At 40.1% G+C, this 24,438-nt stretch overlaps 1 protein-coding gene across 2 annotated transcripts in view; it reads left to right on the top strand.

The window, feature by feature from the left end:
• Window positions 1-17,978, top strand: part of nat16 (N-acetyltransferase 16) — a 27,592-nt gene extending 9,614 nt beyond the window's left edge. The window contains exons 2-5 of one of the 2 annotated variants that reach the window (XM_020594968.1): window positions 781-1,006; window positions 8,614-8,838; window positions 13,005-13,348; window positions 14,012-17,978. In XM_020594968.1, the coding sequence (XP_020450624.1) occupies window positions 791-1,006; window positions 8,614-8,838; window positions 13,005-13,348; window positions 14,012-14,240 (1,014 nt within the window). In that variant the 5' untranslated portion in view covers window positions 781-790 and the 3' untranslated portion in view covers window positions 14,241-17,978. Of the gene's footprint in view, window positions 1-780; window positions 1,007-7,283; window positions 8,362-8,613; window positions 8,839-13,004; window positions 13,349-14,011 lie in introns of those variants that run through there. The other variant, XM_020594969.1, reaches the window with a different exon arrangement.
• Window positions 17,979-24,438: the final 6,460 nt, after the last annotated feature.

Genomic DNA, 24,438 nt, shown 5'->3' with positions numbered 1-24,438 from the left:
CAGGTTGCCCTGGCCCTGGAGCTCTATGTCTCTGACGAGCAGTCACCGGCCACATCGACCTGATCAGTGTTTGATTGTTGTGTCTTGTTGCTTTTCTTCTTTTGTCTCTCCTCTATCCACTCACCCCAACCGGTCGAGGCAGAAGGCCGCCCACCAAGAGCCGGGGTCTGTCGGAGGTTTCTTCCGTTAACGGGAGTTTTTCCTCCCCACTGTCGCCAAGTGCTTGCTCAAGGGGGATTTGTTGGGTTTTCCCTATGTAATAATATTGATAACAGTAAGGTCTAGACCTTACTTTGTAAAGTGTCCTGAGATGACTTTTGTTGTGATTTGGCGCTATACAAATAAAATTTGATTTGATTTGATTTGATTTGATTCACCATTTGTCTTTTCGTAGACACTGTTGGTAGGTACTAACCACTGCAGACCAAGAACACCCACCAAGACCTGCAGTGTGGGAGATGATCTGACCCAGTCATCCCACCACCACAGTTTGGCCCTTGTCAGAGTCACTCAGATCTTTGAATGTTGTTGCTTTGATTCAAAAGATAATTCTGTATTTCTACACTAATCACAATCTGCTGCTCGTCAGGTATTCCCAAGTTAAGACAGTGCTTGAGCTCTCCTAAATCCCAGGTTAAGAAAATGGTAAAATGCTTTCATCCTTGTATGCTGTTGGACAAGTCAGGAGTCATTTTTTACTGATTGATAATGACATTTTACTCTGAGACACTTGATAAATACAATTTGCAATAATCACTCCTTCACTTCATATCTCATCAGCTGTTTCAAGATGAAGATTGACACCAGCCTGACCATTGCCCAGCTCCCTGAGGCCCTATCCCAGACAGACCTTCAGTTTGCTGTAGCAACTGAGGAGGACTTTGATGAGATCATGGCTATGAGCCAGGACATCTATGGAGGCCTTGACTACCTGCCCACTAGATACACCAGCTGGCTGCAGGAAACCAATCGTACGGTCATAGTGGCCCGTAAACAGGGAAAAGTGGTAAGCTCACTGAACCATATAAAAATTATGGGATTTTAAAGAGGCAGTATCGTTGTGGTCCAGAAATAAAGTCAGAAGTATAGTTACCTGAGCTGCTTGCATCACAGGCTGTACAGTAAACACCTGAAAGAAACAGAGGATCCAAATGCAGACACTAGTACAGGCAGGCTGGCAGGTGAAGTTGAACAATTTAAACAAAGGGTAGACAATTGGCGGGTGGGGGGTATTCCAGATAGTGAGTTGAGGAAACCTCTAGGTTGTCAGTTCCAGAAATGGAGATCATGTGAATATTGAGTCATTTACCGCAGTAACTTACTCCATGAACCTTACCTTCTTGCTGGGCAAGTTTCCCTCAACAAACCCAGAGTTTATCCCCATCTCCTCACTTCTGCAGAGTCTGAAGAAGCTGCTCAACATGCCTTTTCATATCTATACAGTTCATATCAAAATGCTAACTGGAATGTATTATAGTTTTCAGACTTTTACAGTGGGACAATAGTATAACAATCTGAGATAAATACCCTAATAGTTTGTTACCAAAGACCTACTATAACTTCACTATTGTTGTTGGTTTTATGATCAGTGAGCCATCAGTATAAAGACCCTGATCTCACTTCACATTTAGATGCCAGTAGTTTAGACTGTGTGGATTTATCCTCATGTCGAAATAAGAATCTGTACACACACACCAAAAAAAACCCCAAAACAATGACTCTGGACATGAAAACAGCTGTCAGTTCCCCCACACTGAAGCATACTGTACATTACTGGAATCAATGTACAAATAATTTTGAAAAACTGTGTGAAGCTTTAGCCATATACAACACTGATCTATAAATAATCATTTCTTGTGTTGTGATTGGGTGCACTGATGAAATATTACTATCATAGTTATTGATCAGAGAGTAGATGAGGATTTCTGAGTGACAATAATAGTGCAGCTTAAGAGATTTACAAGCTGGAGGAAATGTTGTTTACGCTTTAGTTTTTGAACATAAGCTATATATGGTCTTAGCTTCTTTCAACAACATTTTAATTTTTATATACATACAGTATACATATATATAGAGAGAGAGAGTGAGAGAGAGAGAGAGATTTAATAAATGCTGTCAAATACAACTTTATACATGCAATCTATAAATGTACAAATGTTACCCTCTATTCCAGATCCTTCGATCCAATAAATAAAAGCCTATATAAATGCATGTCTTATCTGTTTAATTTAATCTTACACTGCCACTAGCATTTTGTCCCCATCGCCATGTAGCTGAATAAAAATTCAATAAATTAACTTTATTGTAATCCCTGTAGGTTTCTCTGAAATTAAGATGCCACCACATATTAATATAAACAAACTGGTAGGCATGATCATGGCGAGCCATTTTTACTTAATGGAGATAATGACCATTATCTCATTTGGGACCCAGCCCGAGCTACACCCCTTCAGTCACTCAGTATTGAGAAGTAGTTGCAGTTCAGGAGCAAACCAGACAGCATGGAGGAACAACAGGTGAGAAGCTGATGCACTCAGCGTTGAGGGTAAGCAGGTAAGCTGAGTAGTGGTAGTAGTAGTAGATCAACCCAGGCTGCAGCGAGGAACAACAGGTGAGTGGAAGGCACGGGACTGAAGGCTTACTCAGTGTCGAGGAAGGCAGGTGAGCCGAGCAGTTGTGGTTCAGGAGCAACCCGGGTAGCAGAGAGGATAAAACAGGTGAGTAGTAGACATAGGACTGGAGACTCTGGCGGGCGTGATTGCTGGGGCAGTCGGAGCTGTCTCGCAGCGCGGGTAGCAAAACCCAGAGTAGCTGGGAATCAACAAGTAAGTTGAGTAGGGCAGGAGTGACCAGTGAATGACTGAGGAAAAGTAGGTGCTATATATGGCTGAAAAAACAATGAATGCTGATAGGGAACTGTGGTAAAGAGGTGAAGCAGAACAGGAAATAAACCAAAATAAAAGCACAAGAACAGGAAGCGAGTCCAAATCATAACATACCCAGGAAACCCATAAAACAACATGGCAAATCACTCAGGCATGGTTTGCCCCCCACCCCAGAAATTAGGACCCAAATGCACAACTCAAAGTACTGGAAAAGGCTTAAGAACTTTCTATTCAAGGATATGATTCAAAAAAGGGTGGACACTTTCAGTGTCGGAATTGCACCACAGCTGGAAATGGGGAAGATGGCTGTGGTGTGCAGGAGAGACCAGGGGGCTGCTTCTGGATCATGAAGGGAGGATATACTCAGGTCGATGGGTTGCAGGTCTCTTCAGACAGTCTCCCATCCAGGTATTGGCCACACTCAGCCTTGCTTAAAGTGCTCATTTTGCTAATTTCCAGCCATTTAATGTTTAAGCTTGGGTACCTCTAGATTAGCTTTGCACCCATCATAACTCCAAATAGTCTAATTATTTCAGAGTGATAAAACCCGAGAGCCTCTTCCTATAAAGCAGGTATTTGCACAGCTGAAGCCAATTGTTTGAGGAAAGTGGCCTGCATAGTTCTCAAATGGAAGAAGTTTGGCACAACCAAGGTTCTTCCAAGAGCTGGTCACCTGGCCAAACTGAGCAATCAGGGGATAAGAGCCTTAGTAAGAAAGGTGACCGAGAACTCGATGGTCACTGACTGAGCTCCAGAGATTCCAGAAGGACAATCATCACTGAAGCCCTCCACTGATCTGGGCTTTATGGCAGAATGGCTAGACGGAAGCCTCTCCTCAGTGCAGAAAACATGAAAGCCCGCTTGGAGTTTTCAAAAAGGACTCTCAGACTGTGAGGAACGAGATTCTCTGGTCTGATGAAGTCAACATTGAACTGTTTGGCCTCAATTCTAAATGTTATGTCTGGAGGAAACCAGGCACCGATCATCACCTACCCAATGCCATCCCAACAGCAAAGCATGGTGGTGGCAGCATCATGCTGTGGGGATGTTTTTTAGCAGCAGGGACTGGGAGACTGGTCAGAGTTGAGGGAAAGCTGAATGGTGCAAAGTACAGAGATATCATCAATGAAAACCTGTTCCATAGCACTCAGGATCTCAGACTGAGCCGAAGGTTCACCTTCCAACATGACAACAATCCTAAGCACACAGCCAAGACAACACAGGAATGGCTTAGGGACAACACTGAATGTCCTAGAGTAGCCCAGCCAGAGCCCTGACTTGAACCCTATTGAACATCTCCGGAGAGACCTGAAAATGGCTGTCTACTGACAGTCCCCATCCAACCTGATTGAGCTTGAGAGGATTTGCAAAGAAGAATGGCAGGAAAATCCTCCAATGCAGGTGTGCAAAGCTTTTTGCGTCATACTGAAAAAAACTTGAAGCTGTAATTTCCACCAAAGTATTGAGTAAAGGGCCTGAATACTTAAACCAATGTGATATTTCAGTTTCTTCTTTTTAATAATAGACATTTCTAAAATTCTGTTTTCACTTTGTCATTATGAGGTACTGAGTGTTGATTGAGATGCAAAAAAATGAATTTGAACAATTGTAGTATCAGGCTGCAACATAAAATTGAAAAAAGTGAGGCAGTCTGAATACTTTCTGAATCCATCGTATATCAACAAAACCGTGGACAGTTGAAAAATTCTGCTTTTAATATGGCTCTGGTGGATGTTAGGCAAGCTCACATGAACGCACAACTGCCTGGAGATTATGACCATTCAAGAAAATCCTTACACTATCCCTTAAGGCTTTATATTGTTAGAAAAAAAGTCTTGTGAGTGAGAGTTAGTGAGACTTGTATAAACCGACTTGCTTCTGCATAAAAGTACTAGAACATTGTAGATAAGTCAGAAAACAAGGAAAAGCATGCCATGTGCTCTTTATTCATAGGTGCAGTAACTTTGAGCTTTAGGTTTCACTTTGCCTCAGTCAATAAAATCAGTGAATGAAGCCATACGCAAAAGATCCAGCAGATTGATGGCACTGAGCAGTTGGCTCTCATCTGCATGTAACCTACAGAAAGTGCACTTCTTAGGTCATTTTAACTTTGTGTGGGACCACGCACAGGGGCAGCTGTTGTTCAGTGGGTAGAGCAGTCGTCTCCCAACCGGAGGGTTGGAGGTTCCACTCTCGGTGCCTGCAGTCCACATGTCAAAGTGTCCTTGGGCAAGACACTGAACCCCCAAGTTGCCTCCGGTGGCCAGAGCCATTGGTGTGAGTTGGCACTGCAGATGACTGCCTCGGTTCTGTACCGGAAACAAATTCCTTGTGTCTGTAACATACTTGGCCAAATAAAGGTGATTATCATTATGATCCATTTTCCAAACCGCTTAGTCCCAAACGGGGTCACGGGGGGCTGGAGCCAATCCCAGCCAGCTACGGGCAAAAGGCGGGGTACACCCTGGACAGGTCGCCAGCCCATCGCAGGGCCAACACACAGACGAACAACAACTGACACACACAAGCACTCCTACGGGCAATTTAGAGACACCAATCAACCTATGCTGCAGGTCTTTGGACTGTGGGAGGAAGCCGGAGCACCCAGAGAGAACCCACGCAAGCACGGGGAGAACATGCAAACTCCGCACAGAAAGGCCCCAGGTTGGTCGGGGCTCAAACCCAGAACCTTCTTGCCGTGAGGCAACAGCGCTAACCACCACACCACTGTGCTGCAGCACGGTATCATTATGATTACTAACATAAATCCAACTAAATCCCTCAACACATTTAGCCCCTGAGTTCCAATCCCAAAGTACAGTGTGTGTAATGACTTTGCCTCAAAAACATCGGGTACAGTCCTTGTTTGGTTGACGTCATATCTTGAAGTCAGGGGTTATGTTGTTTCCATTGGTGATCATAAATCTGAGTGGATCACCAGGACATTGTTTCTGGTAACAAGGAGGAAAGGACAGAAGTTATTGATCAGCTTTATTCTAGAGCTGTAAAGACAAAAACTCAAGCTAAAAGTCTTGGTGTCATAATTAACACAGGCCTGAGCTTCACCACTTACATCAAAACCATAACTAAATCAGCTTTTTCATCTTAAACAAATAGCAAGGCTCATGTCTCCTGTCCAGACAAGATTTAGAGAAACTAATTCATGCCTTCATCTCCAGCAGGCTGGACTATTGTAACGGTATTTTGTCTGGTCTTCCCAGAAAGACTGAAACAGGAGAACAGATTATATCACGCCTGTTCTTAAATCCTTACAGTGGCTACCAGTTCAAATCAAATCAAATTTATTTATATAGCACTTTAAAAACAACATCCAGCTGACCAAAGTACTTGCAATAAAATCACAATAAATGACTAAAATAGAATAAATATGATCAGTGCAAAAAAAAAAGAAAAAAAGAAAAGAGTTACCAAAAGAATATATCTTAAAGTGCTACTGCTAGTTTATAAATCACTCAGTGGTATGGAGCCAAAGTACATTTGATTTGAATTGATTTGATTTGATTTATTTATTCTTTCAGGCATGTAAAGACAGTTGATATATCAACACACATAATTTTACACATATCCAACAAATGCTAATCCAATATCAATTTGCTTATACCTAGTACATGCTTGAATGGAGTAGGAAGAAGTCAGACTTATCCAGTCCTACCCCATGACATCATCTTACATCAGTGGTTTGCAAGCAGTATCTCTATATAAATAATTCTCTTCTACACCACACAAGTAATATACTAAAAAATTATAACAGTGTTAACATTCTTACATAATTACATTCTTAGATAATTCTCTTCTACACCACACAAGTAATATACTAAATAATTATTACAGAGTGTTAACAATCATACACCACACCCACAATGTTCCATCTAATTAATCATTAAACCTGTTCTTGCATATATCTTGATTGACACATACCTTTATATTTATATTTAAACTCGTCAATTCTATTACTATTTTTTATGTCCACACTTAAATTATTCCATAGTTTTACCCCACTTATAGAAATACAGAATCTTTTTTTGGTTGTATGTATAGCATGGATTTTTAAATTTAACTAACATTTCTGATCTCCTTAAAGAATACAAACCCAGTAGGACTCTGAGATCCTTAGGAAGCAGTTGGCTGGTAGAACTTTGAGTCAGAACCAAACAGGGTGAAGCTGCACATAGATGGAACCAACTTCCTGACCATAAATGAGTCTCAACTCTGCCACTTTCAAGTCTCAACTGAAACTGTTTTTTCCTGTGCCATTTTGACTGGTTTCTGTGCTGTACTTTCTACACTATAATAGCTGGATTTCTGTTTCAGACCTTTTATTTTGTGTTTTTTGTTTTTATATTCATTTTATGTATTTAATTTTATTTTAACAATGCTTTATTTTCATTTAGTCTTAAATGATTTTATTCTAGTTTTAATGCTACTTGTTTTCAATGCTGTTACTGTTATTACATGCCTCTGTAAAGCATTTTAAATTCCCCCTGTGTATGAAATGTGCTTTATAAATAAAGTTGCCTTGCCAAAGAAATTAATTCTGAGTCTGCGATTATTTTGGTCATCACCTATAGGTCATGACCAAAGGCGCATGTCAGAATGTAGATTGATTAGTAAATTGAGCTTTGCCTTAAGGCTCAGCTCCTTCAATTTGACAGTCTAGTACAGAAACCTAGCGCAATCTGTCTGTAGGTCTTGCTTTGCATCTTACCCTCATTTGTGGACAAGACCCCAATGCAGTTTTCATACATGAACTCCAGACAACTCCACAGAATCCTGTTCAGACTTTGTCTGGAGTTTGCCTTTCACACATGTAACACACAACAGGAGATAGTCCATGTCAGATACGTTCTCACCTACTCGAAATACATGATGCTGTCACGCAGCCAGTTTGTAATTCGGTCATAAACAACTAAGTGTCTTGCTGTACCTTAAATTTGTATGATGATTCTGGTGCTGGCTCTTAACATTGTAAGTGAAAGTTTTTGTTATTGTAAATTATTTTTTTCCTTCACCATTGGATGTTTGGATTTTTGCGTTTTCACACCAGTCACGTGATAGAATGTTACCAACACACCCACTAGCTCAGCGTGAATACTCCAAATTATAAGATACTGTATTCTCACATGGGCTCACTGTAGCTAACTCAGACAATATGTAGACTTTGGAGTAGGGAGATGGCAGGGTAAAGTTCCTTTAATGTCTGGGTCAACTGACTTTGACATTTGCGTTCTTACATACAGCTCCTCCTGGTAATGTCTAGATAATTTCAGGGTTCCAGTGTATGTCTGAAAGGGGCTCAAGATAACTACAGTGACTCAGCAGTTATGTCCCCCCAACCTGAAGGCCAATCCACTGTTTTCCAAGTGAGGACCATGGCTTCCGACAAGGAGTTGCTAACTGTGTTGCAGACTACCACAGTATGCGCCGGAGGGGGCCAGATGACTCCAGCACAGTGCTGGTACATGGTTTTTTTCTGTTGCCACCATGAACCAGATCTAGATACATGGTAGAAAATGGGTGGATGGATATAGGAGGCTTGTGTTTTATACTCTGAAATGTTTATGTTATCCAAATCTCTTTAACAGCACATTTTAGTGCCCCAGCTATAAGAATGGTGTAATGTTCTAAAACATTATCTGCTGTTCTGATCTGCTTGTTTGTAATTTTTTCATCTTGTTACTCATTCTTCTTCCTCTGTGATGCTTGACAGATTGCTCTAGAGTCTGTATGTGTAATTGACGATGGGGAGACTATGCTGGTGGAAGGTCTCCGTGTCGCTCCTCAGGAAAGGGGCAAGGGTGTGGCAGGAGTTCTCCTGCGATTTTGCTCTGAGCTTATCAAATCCACGTACCCTGATGTCAAAGTAACCCGTCTGACCCGTGATGATCAGCTTGGACCCAAGGACTTCCAGAAGTATCGCATCATAACTAAGCAGGTACCAACCACAAATTAATATGAAACCCCATTTCACTGCCTTGAACTGTGATTGTGTGTTTTTTTCTTACCTGCTATATTTCCCTTAAAAATGGGTATAGTGACTGTCACTAATGATAATTTTGTTAACACATCCTTCGTTGTAGAGATTTGAGGGTGTCAGGGCCGCTCAGCGGCCGCCGCCTCTCCTCCGTTTTGTCTCTTTGTGGAAAAATCACACCACTCTGTTTTAAAATATTCAATATGCAGAATTTTTGTTAAAAAGGTTTTCTGCTCACCTTTTTAATACGGCCGTAGTGGTATGATTATTCGTCGGACGTCATCTCTTAGTCTTCATCACGTCGGGGTCACCAATTTGTTAGGACAAAACCTGGTCCTTGCATGTTCTTTTATGAAGAATGGTCAAAGACAAATCTGTCTTTTGAGATATTTATTACAATCAATATTTAAGGCAAAATATTCTGGAAAAGCAATACAGAGCTCTGGATTCCGTCTCTTTCTGAAGCCCTATCACAGAGAAGTCAGTGCAAGCTGCTGCAGGAAGGCGGAACCACGAGTTTCCTCTGCACAGAGAATTTATGATGAGAGTCATGCAAATAATCTGACGTCAGCCTGGTTGTCCTTCATCCTCGTTCCTTGGTTGGTTTCTTGACCTCGATCTGATCCGACTCCTCATATGATGATCTTATCACCAGGCAGGTTTTGAATTCTCAGTACAAAATATCCTGACCTTTCGACCTAGACATTACACTCCTACACACGTCTTTATAAACAGTTAGTTGTCGTCTGCATATTCAGGAAGAGCGCCAGCGTTGCTAGGTTACCTGGTCTACTTCCTGTCGTGGTTTCCTGTAGATTCTTACAGCCTTACACATGTGTCCTACACTCTTTACAGCAAATGAAATGGTTAACACAAGTAGATCATAAAGCATATGATACTAACATAAACATGTAGATATATTTACTGATGCAGATTATAATGTCAATCCTAGAATTTCATATGTTGATAAATGTTGATACTCTAAAGTCAAGCCAATCAGACCTTACACCCATACACTATTCTTGTGCAGACAGTTTAGTCATCTCATTCTGCCTGCACACACTTCCTGTTGTTCTGAGTCTCTGCAGTTAGACACCAGCCTTTCATGAGCACAGGACAAGTTTTTCCAAAGGTCAAATAGATTAAACAATTATTTAAACAGTTTTGCAAATACATAACATAGCACTATATCATGGTATCAAGAATTTCTCTCTACAATATCTTAACCAAATTTTAGTTTATACTGATATAGAATTAGAGAGTTCATTAATAATGGATTTTTAGAGTAGCCATGCTCAGCATGCTTTTGAAAATGCTTCTCCCTGATTATCTTCCAATCACCAGCCTCTCCACTCAATAAACAGTCTGGTTTTGGGGGCTTCAGTGCCAAACTACAGGGGACTCTTCACTGAATATGGAAAAATTCAGATAGGATGCTATGCATAATGAACCAAAAACAAGTTCATTGGCCATGCTTTCTCTTCCTCTTTACCACTCTCTCTAGCTGTTATTCATTATTCATTGCATTATTCATTATTCATTGCATTCCATTCAATTGTTCATCCCTTGATAGCCATCATGTCAATCTTTAGCCTGCTGGATGTACTGGGTTTCTGGCAATCAGCGCTCTCACCAGTACATCTTGGGCCAGTGTCATGAAGCGAGGTCAAACTTGGCTTCACAGAGTCTACAGTAACATTAACATAAGACAAAGCTGGCTCTGTGAATCTTTGGTTTTCCTATCGGTTTTCCTATTTATGTGAAAGAGGCAGGGTTGTTAATAAGAAGCAACATTGTCAGTACCATGAGTGAAGGACTCAATAGACTATAAAAATATGAGATTTAATGTAACAACTGTGGGGATGTTGTCATAGCAACAGGAAAAGTGTGTTCCATTGAGTGAATTGTAAGAAATATGATCACGTTAACAAGAACAGAAGAATATGCTGCAGACAAAGTTTTTCCAATTATTAAATTAAGGCTAAGGATTGTTAGGTATTTTTAGTTAGACATTGGTTGGACACTTCATGTATTAGAAATGTTTAGTGTAGACAGGATGTCTAGCTCAGGCTGTTAAAAGCTTAGTCATTCCCATGGGGTACTCCAGGTTGTTTATGTTCAAGGATAACTAGATAGAAAGTTGATTACTGTATGACATGTTTAATCATAATCATAATATCTTCTTATGCTTGATATCATGACATGTCACTGGATGTCGTGTCAGAATGTCTTAGATACACACCACACAATCAACGGACAATCACACATTGATTTTCTTCATGTTTTGACTACTGCTCTGGTCAGCTGCAAAGCTGGCACTGGGAGACGTCACGGTTTGGCGTTCCTGCGTAAAATGGGGCTAGCCCAAAGCGATATAATGTACAGGCCTGTTGGGTTCAGGGTCTTTTATCCTTCAGCTGCCTGCGTGCATGTTGGAGGTGCAAGATACCTGAGCATGTAATGTTAATTTTTACCTGTGTTCATGGAATAAATCAGCACTGTTTTGAAGCTACTTGGACTGCCTCGTCTCTCAGAGTTAGCATGGTAAAAAGAACTGGAATACAAAAGGATATACTGCAAATAAATGCAGGGATTATTCTAAGGATCTTTTATTTTTTTTGTTTTTTGATTTGTCTGATAATGAACAACTATTGCCTAAACATGAACACGCATAAAAGTTAAAGAGCCCATGGCATGCTCATTTTGCTCAGTCATTTAATGTTTAATCTTGGGTACCTCTAGATTAGCACCCATCCTAACTCCAAATAGTCTTAATTATTTGAGAACGAAAAAACCAGAGAGCCTCTTCCTTAAAACAAGAGGACAGATTGTGAACACACACCACAGTGTTGCATCAAAAGTGGACAGCACAACAAAATGGCATTAATTAATTAAAATTTCTCCTCCATAGATAGGTAAACAATGGTATATGTACCAATGAAAAGAGATTTGTAACACTCTAAACAAAGTGGGTAACTGTCAGGGCCGCTCGGCGGCCGCTGCCTCTTCTCCGTTTTGTCTCTTTGTTTTCTCCGTTTTATGGGCTCTGCACCTCAGCTGTGTTGCATTCCAGTAATTAGTAACTGGTTTGTCAACGCACACAGCTGAGGTGCATCCCAATGATGACCTTCCTTTATTTAAACCTTTGTTTTGTACTAGCACCTGGGTCAGCTATCTTGTGTCCTACCCCTAGTTCTCCCTCACCCTCCTGGCGAGGGGGGCTAACTCTAACAGAGGGAATGGAAAGTCACACTAAACAGCATCACTGGAGCCATTGGTCAGCCTCTGAGAGAGCTGACTGTTGGGACTGAAACAGCTCGGGGTCGGCCCCTGACCTTGACAGGAGAGACCTGACCCAATGTGTGGCATGTTCCCCTCCTAGACAGCTCCCATACCTTGAAGAGGGAACTTGTCTTAGAGGGTGTCAGCAGCCCAGTGATGCTACAGTATTTTGACTGCAGCAATTCGGCCAGTGAGTGAGAGTGGGAGGTTGGACCAGTGTTTGAAATCATCTTCTTTAGCAGAGGGGTGTAGTTGAGGGCAGCCTGGGGGAAATACTGATACCTAAATATTTAATGTTGCCACTGTGAAGTAGGAGGGGGCAGAATCCCAGGTATCTTCAGAGAGTGGCAATATGGTGGATTTATTCCATTTTATTGTATAGTTGGAGAATGCGTTAATAATGGAGAACGTTTCTCATTGTGAACTGTAAGGGTCCTGTAAATATAATAATAAATCATCTGCATATTTCTGTCATATTGCTGCTGCTAGTGGTTCAATGAAAACGGTGAATACAGATGGTGGTGAAAAATGATTTCACTGAAATCATTTTTATTATGAGCACTCTTGGAGGCTAATCAGTTACCCCAGTAACTGCTGTTTAAACTGACTTTTCATTTCCCCATATCTCTATAACAGAGGTAGCAATATCAAAATTAGCACTAGCCATAGAGTCACCATTCCCACTTTTAGGGGGAATAGAGCAGGTTAAAAAACTAAATTATTCCTCAATGGCTGCTTGTAAATACTAAGATGCTTCCTGAAAAATGCTGTTTCTCTTGCTTTCAGTAAAAGTGTTTACTGTTGTAGTTCTTTGTCAGATGACTCATTAGCTTTCTTCTCTGCAGGGTATTCTGCTGGTGCGCTTCAAAGCTGAAGACCTCAAGCTACGTTTGTGTGAACTTGGTCTAGGTGAAGACATCCAGTCCTCTTTGTTGACCTTTTCCTCCAACTCTCCTCCAGTGCGCCTTGACCAAATAGCAATCCATCAACTGTATCTGACCACTGACCTGATGCAGGGGGTACTTCCAAATGCCACCATCATTCAAGACTGGCAGCCATTCAAACCGTTGCCCAGTAACATGGCCATTCTACTGAAGAAGGACATTGACTGGATGGTGGATGATGTGTCCAGCCCTACTGTGGCCAGCCTCTGTACCTTCCCTTTCAGGGTGCCCATTGGAGATGACTGGTAATTATTATTTATTCATTTATTTATTATAATGCCAAGCAGACATTATTTGTTTATTTAGGGGCAACTACTTCCCATAAGTAAATGTACAACCATATAATGTCATGAACTACTGTCAATCATGTCTTTTGACACCACCACTGCCCGGTGCTAGAATTATAATTGTTTATTGGATAGTGTATTATTGTTTTTAACTATTTATTAGGCTACTACACATACACCCCTTTCAGACATGGTACCTAGTACCTAAGGACCTAGCCGGGTATAGCTACAATATTAACACAATATCCAACATCACGTGATGGCAAACCATTCCAGCCATTCTGCATTAATTATGTGGCTAGCTCACACCGCTAAACCACATATTCTCTGTACCAGTTCAAAATAAACTTTGTATCAGCATGCAGTTTTACATTCATCCCATCCTAACTCCATGACCACGTAAAATTTCCAGTAGCACTTTGCTGTCTACGCAACTTGGGGTTTTGTTCAGACATAACACCTAGACATGAAATAGGCAAATTGCAGGGTAGGGGAACATGTCTGAAAGGGGCTATATATACTTGAATATACTGAATATATTCATAACATTTAAGAGCACAGGCATTTTCACCATATGGCATTCTTTTTACTCAGTCAGCTTATACGCTTTTTTTTAACTAGGTATTACCTCAACATTGATATGTTTGGTAAAGACCTGGACCTGGCTCAGCAACAGTTCTTGTGCCACCTGCAGCGCCACACAGCCACCCTGAATGGTCATGTTATGTGCCAGATGTTCCTGGACCCACCACTCTGGAAGCCCATGGCTGAATTCTGCCACAACACCTTAAGCATTGAGCTGGTGAAGGAGTACAGCGAGCAATGCGTGGTGGAGTCAGATATTGTGTAGTTACAGATGGATGGATGAAAGCTGGAGGGTCTAGATGACAATGAATAGATAAATCAATTACACTTAAAAAAAAACACAACTCTCTGTACAGAGAGGATAGAACCCAAACAAGCAAAATGTAGTTTCTACATAACAAAATTTATTAGAATGTAGTACGTTTGATTTAACAGTACACAAGAAGAAATATGGTGTGGACATAAATCATGTAAATAGCTACGATAGGTCTGTGAAAAATACTACATTTATAAAGATTCTAATATCCAGTTGATAAGAGATGTGTTCATATACAGTAACTATTAAGTAATTATTAAGTATTAAGTACCATTCTAAAGGTCATAGTTCTGTGGTCAATGCCTCCAGTATACATAAAAGAGTAGACTAAATAACATAAATACCTTTTTAGTAGCTGTCTTCATGGGTCAGGCATTTTGGATGGCACCCAAAACAGACCTATAGTAAGGACAGACTCAATTTAATTAAATAGCAAACCAACAAAAAAAAAAACAAACAACAACATTCTGGACCTGAGGGTACTGGGTCAGTTTGTCAACATGATTAGCAATTTAGTCAATGATGCAAAATTGTGTGTCAGAGTTAAAGAAAAGTGAATTCTTGATTTTCATTGAAAGAAATGAATTTTGGTCTAAAACATAGTTATTGTAAATGCTGATGTGACTGGGTTGTAGTTCAGTCCCACACAACACTACAAACTACAACAGTCAAAAAGACCAGCTGAATCATCATTGTATTAGTTTAGTTTGATTTTAGGTTTTATTACAATTATCATAGGAGTTTTTGTTATGATGTTCATGTTGTTTTCTGACAAGGAAAACATAAAAAGAGTAGTGAGCACAAATTAATCCTAACACCCTAAAACAGTAAATGTGCAAATGATATTCCTTAAAGAAAACAACTGTGTGCCCTTAGGGCATCTCAAACCTTTCATTCCTGTTCTTTCTGTAAATATGAAACTTCTAAATATGTACACAGGTTGAGTTTGGTGACAAAATCTGCACAACTCTGAAGGCACTTTATTAAAATTACAAACACTGGTTTTGTATATGTTAGCATGAAAAGGAAAAGTTAAGAACTGACTAGGAGTAATATGCAGATCATAATGTTGATGATCTACTAACTAGTATTACTTCAGGTACATCAACAAATTCCTGCAGAAACAAAGTATCTGACATAAAATGGCTTATGATTTATCATTTGTTATGGTCAAGCTTATGTCTTAGCTTTTGTCTTTGACTATAAGTGGCCAAGTCTTTACCCATACACACACACAGAAAACTGCTATTTTTGCCCATTGATCTGTATTCAATTACTCATAATGAAAGTGAAAATATATTTTTATAAATTTTTGCGGATTTATTATAAAGAAGAATCTGAAATATTTTATTTACAAAATAATTCAGACACTAAATTCAGTACTTTGTAGAAGCTTCATGGACAGCAGTTACAGCTTCCAGTCTTCTCAGGTAAAAGCTAAAAGCTTTGCACAACTGGATTTGGGCAGTTTATCTCATTCTGACTGGCAGATCCTCTCAAGCTTCATCAGATTGGATGGCAGTATCTGTGAACTATGAGACTAAAACAGCACACTTCAGGAATAAGTTACTCAATTCTCATGCACTAGGGTTGTGTGCGGGGGGGCCTGAGAACTAAATAAATTATTTCTGAGGCATGCTGTCCTACTCTGCATGTTTATAACTTTTTTCTGACGATTCATCACCCCCTATAGATTTTAGACTGAGCGTGATGTTGTTTCAAGTATCTGTGAAATGCCATGTTTAGGTCTCGCCACAGATGTTATACAGGGTCTATGGCTGGACCACTCAAGGACAGTCAGACCTTTGTACTGATGTCACTCTGCTGTTTGTCTTGGCTGTATGCTTTAGGTCATTGTCATGCTCACAGGTGACATTGCCACATGTTGTGTGCACTCTGGAGCAGGTTTTATCCAAGAAACTCTCTGTATTTGGACCACTGACTGTATATATGATAGACATAATGCTAGCTCCCAGAAGTGAAGCTGTTGCGAATCAATCAGTCTCTGGTGGCTGGTTGCAGCATAGATCATAAATCCTGCCTTGTCCCTGTTAGTGAATGGGACATGAGTCAATCTGAAAACTGAAAGTACAAATCAAATAAATTTTTCCCAGCGGTGATTTCTGTCATTTTTGGTAGATATTATCATGCTGATTTGTGTACAAGTGGTCAGTTTTCTGGTAAGTTTGTTTTTAACAAGTTAGTAGATATATAGAAAGGGGTGTAATTTGGTTGATTTGACAGCTTTGTTGGCAGTCTTGTGCTGTCACTCCACATCTGGTTGCTGCTGTGCAGAATCTGGTTCCAAGAAAGTAAGATGGCAGCTGTTGTATTCACAATATTTTGGCTTCACCTTTGCATAGCAGAGGGAAGTGGTGACGCCACGTCCATTGTCTATGCAGTCAATGGTTTGGATGCATTCATTTGTTCCTCAGCTCTAACCAGTTTCCCTGTCCCCGCCAGTGAAAAGCACCCTTACAACATGATTCTGCCACCACCATGCTTCATTGTAGGTATTTGCCAGGTGATGAGAAGTGCCTGATGTTCACCAGACATAGTTCTCAGCATTCTGCCCAAAAGGTAAACTCTTTGTCTCATCAGACATTATAATCTTTTTCCTCATGCTCTGAGTCGGTTAAAAGCTGTCTGACAAACTCCAAGCAGTTGTTACCTGCCTCTTACTCAAAGTGTCTTCCGTAGTCACTCTGCCATAAAGGCTTGATTGATGTAGTACTGCTGAGAGGTAGTACTGAATTAGTGATTCTCAACAAGCTGCCAGGTGGACGTCTGGCAGCAGTGAGGATGCTTAAAGTGGGCTCTGAAAAAAAGTGTGTTAAGTGATTTCATGCTTTTGAATAAGTGTAAATAGTGTAAATAAGTAATGCAGGTCATTTTCTGTGTGAGTTAATTATGCATCAATTGGCTAGTTATGCCAGAGTGGCTCGGCTTCTTTGCGACACTCAATATGTCAAGATAAGTGGGCTGGTGTCTCTATTCTTCTTCCCTCCTTATTTCACTTATTTAAGGAAAATATACTCCATGATGCACTGTAAAGTTGTATACATTTTGATAACAGTTAATAGAATGTTGTTGTTGTTGATGTTGTGAGAGAAAAAGATACTTAAAATATTTTGTAATGGAATTAAAAATGATGGTAAGGCTGCATGATTATGGCAAAAATCATAATCACAATTATTTTGTTCAGTATTGAGATCATGATTATTGAACTACTTATTGAACATAAAAAACTATTAACTTTTTTTTTTTAACTTTATGATTCAATTCCAGCAGTCCCTGGTAGGCTAGTGGTTAAGGCGTAGCGCTCTTGCCACTGCGGCTCAAGGTTGAGTCAGGAAGGGCATCCAGCGTAAAACAAGTGCCAAATGTCAACATGCAAGTTGTCAGTGTGACGATTCGCTGTGGCGACCCCTAAATGGGAAAAGCCGAAAGTGACTTTCCTATTCAACTCCAGAACAAATTAAGTATTCAGTCTACCTGATTGTGATTGACAGTTCAGAGGAAATTACTAATTACTCTACATTTTACATCTACATACATTATTTTACAAATAAAACTTTGCTACGTCAGGTAAACAATATTGCCAGTTATAACCTTTAAAAAATAATTGCTCAGTCTGCTTTCTGCCTTGACTGGTTGGGGTGAGAGGATAGAGTAGAGAGAAAAGAAGAAAAGCAACAAGACACAACAAACAACAACAAACAATCAAACACTGGGCAGGTTGAGGGACTGCTCATCAGAAGCGTAGAGCTCCAGAGCCTACTACCTGCAGAAAGGTACAGGGAGAGAGAGAGGACACACTAGGGGAGAGAGGAGACACACAGTTAGAGACATGTAATGGCCTTTAACTAACTGATAGCAGCATAACTAACTATAAGCTATAATTGTCACTGCTCTGCAAGTTTTTGTTCATTTAGAGGGGGTTTTGATAAACTATTCTTACTGACTTTTTAACTCATTGAGGTTTGATTGAATGTACAATAATGAGCTTAAGTGTTGTCAACTTGAGTAATGTTTCACTTTACCTGAAGCGAGAAAAAATTACTTGCTCTGTAGAGCACTGAAGGGGTGTGCTGGATGTATAACATGACAAAATGAGAGCATTATAGCAAAGCAGAGTGCAGCACAATAATCATTTATCTTGACAATATCTGCCTCTACAATGTTGTGAAGTCAAAGTACGAAGTGGCAGAAAATAAAAACATTCAAGTAAAGTACAGATACATCAAAATTGTACTTGAGTACAGTACTTGAGTAAATGTACTTAGTTTCCACCTCTACTCAGGTGCTGTCTGTAATTTTTACAATGATTAAACGATGGCTTTAGTGACCATCCAGTGTGTGTGTGTGTGTGTGTTGGAGGTAGGCTGGATGGGAGAAAGACAAGAGGTTTCAACTTGTCTTAAGCGGGCATTCACCCAAAACTCCTTGGATTTAATGGCTTGGTTTTTTTGTTCTGACATGTGGTATGAATTGTTGGACCATATATACACAGGTGTGATCCTTTCTAAACTACATCTAGTCAATTCAGTTTGCCATAGGTGAATTCCAGTCAAGTCCCAGACACATGTAAAGGAGAACTGGAGAAAAATTCAAATGCCACAGATCTGAACAATTTTGTAAATTAAATATTTGAGTTTTTGCTTTGTCATAATTTGTTAGTTTCAATTTTACCCCCCCAAAATTTTTATCATCTAAAGTTATATCTACAACACAATAAAGTGTGCAAAAGGTTAAGGGTCTATATGCATACTCTAGCAGCAGGATATATTGGCAATTTAATATTTTTTGCTTAAATGCATAATCCTAATGCAGATATAGTAACTTCTTCAGCCTTTCAATAATTCTCTTTAACATTACAGAAATAATGCATTAACAGACATGAAATGTGTGTGTGTTTTTTAACTTACTGTTAAGTCCCACTGAGTAGTGGAAACATCACTCCCTTTCAAACAGCTCCAAGGTCGGTAAATCTAACCGGTGGTCACTGCGTCTTCTCCCACACGGCCACATACAGTCCCAAAGTAGTGAAATTAATTCCAACAGGTAGCATAGCACCAACAATAACATTGTGGGTTGTTAATCTGCTTGTTAACTAGCAACACATCCCATGCGGCAGACAGACTGGCCTCAAGCAGTCAAAAATAAGCTTTATTGGAAATATATATAACAAGGAAATATAATATTCTGCCAATATGGTGGGGGCACCAGTGGATGTCAGGCAAGCTCACATAAACACGCAATGGCTTGGAGATTATGACCCGTTATGGCTAGCCATCAGAAATAACAACCAAGGACCCGGTAAAGGCAGGACTTGGGCAAAGGCTCAAGGTAAAAATGTATTTTAATCGGGAATGGTAACAGATAGTTATAAAATGAAGTGTGGATGTATCAGCCGGCCATGGGCGACTGGGAGCTGGATTGACTGGACCACTGGATGAGCAACCCGGGGTAGACGGTAAGTAGAGGCAACCACTAAGTAGAGAGCAGAGGAGGAGTGTGAGATGATGAAGCAGATCAGAAGCAAATCTTTATGGAAGTGATAATGACGAGAACCTGGGTTCTGATGAGTGATTGTTGGGCAGGAGGCCCGAATGGAGATCAGTGCTGTGCAGGAAGACAGGAGGTGATGAGATGACCGCTGGTCGGTGCATGAATCCGCTGACGATGAAAGTCGTGGACCACAAGATTGTCCAGCTACAGCCCAGCTCTCCACCAAAGTGGGTGGTGTGCCTGGGTAGCCAAGTCACTGTGGAGGTCTGTGCAGCTCAACAGGATTTCCCTAGCAGGTAAGAGGAAAAGACAAACAAAACAACAGAGACCTGGAAGGATGCCGTAGGAAACTGGGTCAGGTTCTGGAGGAGCCTTATCCGATAATAGAATAGTCTGTGAGCATAATGTTCTCATCGGCTCAAATAAAACTCAAACTGGCGAGGAGACAGCAGGATTCAGAGGAACAAAAACTAGAAGCAATAGTTCATACACAAAAAACGCCCAAGGGGATTTCCTCTGGTAAAGCACAAATAGTTTATTTCACAGTTCAGGAAAACCACAAAAAAACCACACTGGGATCACCGAGGCAGGGAAAACAGAGGCAAGTCATCAATTTTGACAGATCAGAAGCTTACGGAATACTAGCAGGATGTCGAGACACCACCTGGTGATGAGGACACACCCACGCTCTCCTTTGCCCCGCTGATTGGGAGCAGATGTGCCTCACTGCCGGGAACGCGCTCCTGCACATGCGCGGGCAGAGTTATTGATGGTCCCAGTGCTGGTGGATGAGGTGCTGGGAGTGCACTGATCTGCAGTCATAACATGACCATTCAGGGAAATCCTTAAACTATCACGATACTTTATTTCATTAGAAATAAAGTCTTGCAAGCCGTGTATAAACTGAGTTGCTTCTGCATAGAACACACTGTACATACACCTAATTTTTTGAGCTTCCAATCTAAATAGTAGTAGAAAGTAACCAAGTATATTTACTCATGTACTGAACTTAAGTACAATTTTGGGAATCTGCACTTGAGTATTTCACTACATTTTAGAGGCAAATATTATACTTTTTATTTCACTATATTTATTTTAGAACTTTATGTGACTAGGCCAATATACAAGCCTAAGCAACCCGGACACTAATAAGTTTTAGGAGCTCTCAAAGAATATTGTCTGTCCTGTTTCAAGAGATCAAATTCTTCCAAACCCACAAGCACCGGGTTACCACACCCAGATAAGTCCCCAAACACACAGAGACATTTGTTTTGTCCACAAAAATAAAGATTTATTTGAGTCACTAAATAAGTTAACAGTGAAAAAAATGTTTTAAAAAAAGAGCCCAACCCCAGAAACTAAAATACTATGCTTAAGAAGTTACTCCCCACTCAATAAATACAGTGCAGAACAGGAATAAAAATGGTCAGAGGTCTACAGGTTAGAAAAGACCCATAAACAAACATCACAATCAATCAAACCAAACCAAAATCAAACATAAGAGGGTCTTGCCTCCCTGCACCTCAAACCATTTACGTGTGGCTCATACACCATAAAACTATGGGAACAATACAATGAATAGGAAATATAATGCTGAGTAAGCTTCTTAACATAAAAGCATGTAAAGCAAAGGTAAGCAAAGCAGCAGTGACTATCACTCCTGCAAAGTGGAAAGTCACCATTAATAAATAACATAAAAAACATCAAAACAACTAAAACCTGCTTCCCTGGCAGCACCCCCCTTTTCAAACTAGTGCCACAAAGCGAAATTAGAGGGTTATACAACTATGTGTGGACTTACCTCAGGTTTTCTGGTCCCATGAAGCTGAGTCACTTTTAATTATGAAGCAAGGCCCACATATTTGTTAAAAATGTTGTCCCAAAAGCTCTTATTACCAAGATCTCATGCATGCGCAATTGATTCTTGCTTACTTCAGATGAGGTAAAAAATTATGGTCGTTTGGAGTTTTTGGAGCAACATTTTTAACAAACATGTTTCATAATGAAGAAACATGTCACCCATTGCATTGGTGTGTTTTGTTCATGTATTTTTAACTATTTTTGGACAGCAACGGAGGTCTGTGGCACAGACGAATAAATTAATCTAGGTTGGAGACTGACAGACATTAATAGTGAGTAGAGGCAATTCACTGTTGGTTTTCATCTTTGTATGGCAATTGTTGAAAATACTATTAATATAGAAAATGACCACACTTATCCTTTAAAGAAAAGGTCTTTGTTGCTTTCAAAGGCTTATTGAACAGCAGTCACCTGTGTCAACATGGGACAGTTTGTCATCCCATCCTTTACCACAACCTTCAACACGGTTTCAAAACCTATAACATTATAACTGCTTCTGATAAATCATATTTCATACAATCAAGCCTTGACAGTCAAAGTCCTTTCCAGGTTAATGTCATATTTGGACAAATACATAGTTTTAATGGGAGGACAGGCTTGACAATTAATTACAAAGGAAACTACAAAAGCCACTTAACACCTGGAGGAGAATTTACACCAGCCTAAGGGATTTACTCCATCTTGATAATTCAAGTCTTTTGTACAAATGCCAACTTTTAAAATGTGGCACTACTGTCTAATAAAGTACCATTTATAAAGGGTTTATGATTCCACACAGTATGCACCACCCAGTAGTGCCCCCAATCCCATTAATCAAATATGAAAACTCCAGTCTTTCAGTTTAATGCCTGCATTTATTTCACACTTACCTATAGAGAAAATAGCAAGCAAATATACAGTATTTTCAGAAGGTATTCTGAATTTAATGCATAGTATTTCATCAGTGGATGTGGGTGCATTATGCTCCTCAATGGAAGCTCAATGAAGTGCCAAATTTCATGACTGCTAATTTTATTAATAAGCATAAAATTACTAAAAAGCAGTACATTTCAAGTTATTATTCTCAGCATATGCTTTAGTTTGAATACTTACTCTGTCTATGAGTTAAATGCTTGTCTTTATATAATATCTCCACAGTGCACAAAAAGTCAAAGCTGATATCATCAGTGGTTGTACGTGACAATGGCACTGAATTATTGAAGTACTGAAGTATTTTGTTGTTGTTATACCACTGAAAAATGTGATTGTATACTTTGTATACAAGTGAATAGAATGCCAATGCATTGTACTGCAAGCCTTATAAATATTATAGTGTTACATATTATATTAATGTATGTTTTATGAATTATTGTACAAGTCACTGAGGTAGTGGGTAAAAATCCTGCACTTTAGCTATTGTATTTTGGCAATAATATACAATACCAGTCAAAAGTCTGGAGCCTAGACTGTATTAAAAGATGGACAACACATCACCACTTCCTGCCACTATGCAAAAGTGAAGCTGGCATCTTGCTTTTGTAGCAGTAGCAGCCAGAGGTGGAGCTACAATATACAGGCTCAAAGCTGTCAAATCACCAGAAACACACCCCTTTTTATTTAATCAACTTATTGAAAATGACTTTACCAGAACAATGACCTATTGTGCACAAATCAACATAATAATATCTATCTAATATGACAGAAATCACCTTTGAGAAAATTTGATTTGATTTCTACTTTGGATTTTCAGATTAGTTCATGTCCTATCCACTGGTGGGGGTGGGGTTTATGACCTTTTCTGCAACCAGCCACCATGGAGTAATTGATTTGTGGTGGCTTCACTTCTAGGCATCTGTCACATTGTCCTTCTTTATTTACAAACTGTGGTTTTGGACACCCTTTCACCAAAAGTATGTAAATCCTACTATTGAATCCAGGTTTCCCTAATTTGCCTTTACCTCCTTTACTCTGAGCCTTCATCTGAAGTGTTCAGTCACCAACTGACTACCAATAATGGGGTGTGTTGGTCCACAAAAGATGAAGGATGCAATCATGTATCCTTGCTCATTGCTCCTCCAGCAGCCTCCTTACTTCTCAGAGCAGAAATAAGAGCTCTGGAGCTTTCTTCATGATGGTGGACTGGAATGAACTCTGGGACGAGGGAGGATCAAGGAGCAACAATGTTAAAGGAGGAACAATGAAATAATGGAATTGGTGTGTTCAAATGTTTCACTGATCATGTATAGTTTCTTATATCCTGTAAAGTACAATTAACTTTTTCTTTCAAGCTTGCCAATGTTTCTTCATGGCTGAAACATTACACACATGCACATACAAAATCATAGAGTAAAGGTCTTTTCACACTGGAGGTGCATTTTTGGTATGTTTTTTTGCACATCAGTAATAATATTCTAACCAATATTCTGTCAATGAACCCCTGCACGTCAACAACTGTTACGTCCACGGATCAGGCCGTCCCCGGCACCTCGGCAGCTGATACCGGGGCTATCAGCGACTCCACCCCTGCTCACGTAGGAGCACGCTCCCGGCGACGAGGCGCACCTGCGCTCAATTAGCTGAACCATACTTAAACACAGCGCTGGTGTGTCCTCGTCGCCAGATGATCTCAGTCTTCTGCCGGTGACTTTGTGTGTTTCACGTCCTGGATCCTGATGTCTACTAAGATCGTCCTACTCTGGTATATTGGTGTTATCCACTGTGTCGACTTGAGTGCGTTTCTCTGCCTTATTTACGGTTTATTTTGAACTCATTACCGAGGAGTATCTTCTGTTATTTT

The sequence above is a fragment of the Monopterus albus genome, unplaced genomic scaffold (assembly GCF_001952655.1).
Source record: "Monopterus albus unplaced genomic scaffold, M_albus_1.0 scaffold25.1, whole genome shotgun sequence".
NCBI classification, from domain to species: domain Eukaryota; kingdom Metazoa; phylum Chordata; class Actinopteri; order Synbranchiformes; family Synbranchidae; genus Monopterus; species Monopterus albus.
The sequence above is the reverse complement of the archived record's forward strand: the minus strand, read 5'-3'. Positions and strand labels throughout refer to the sequence as shown.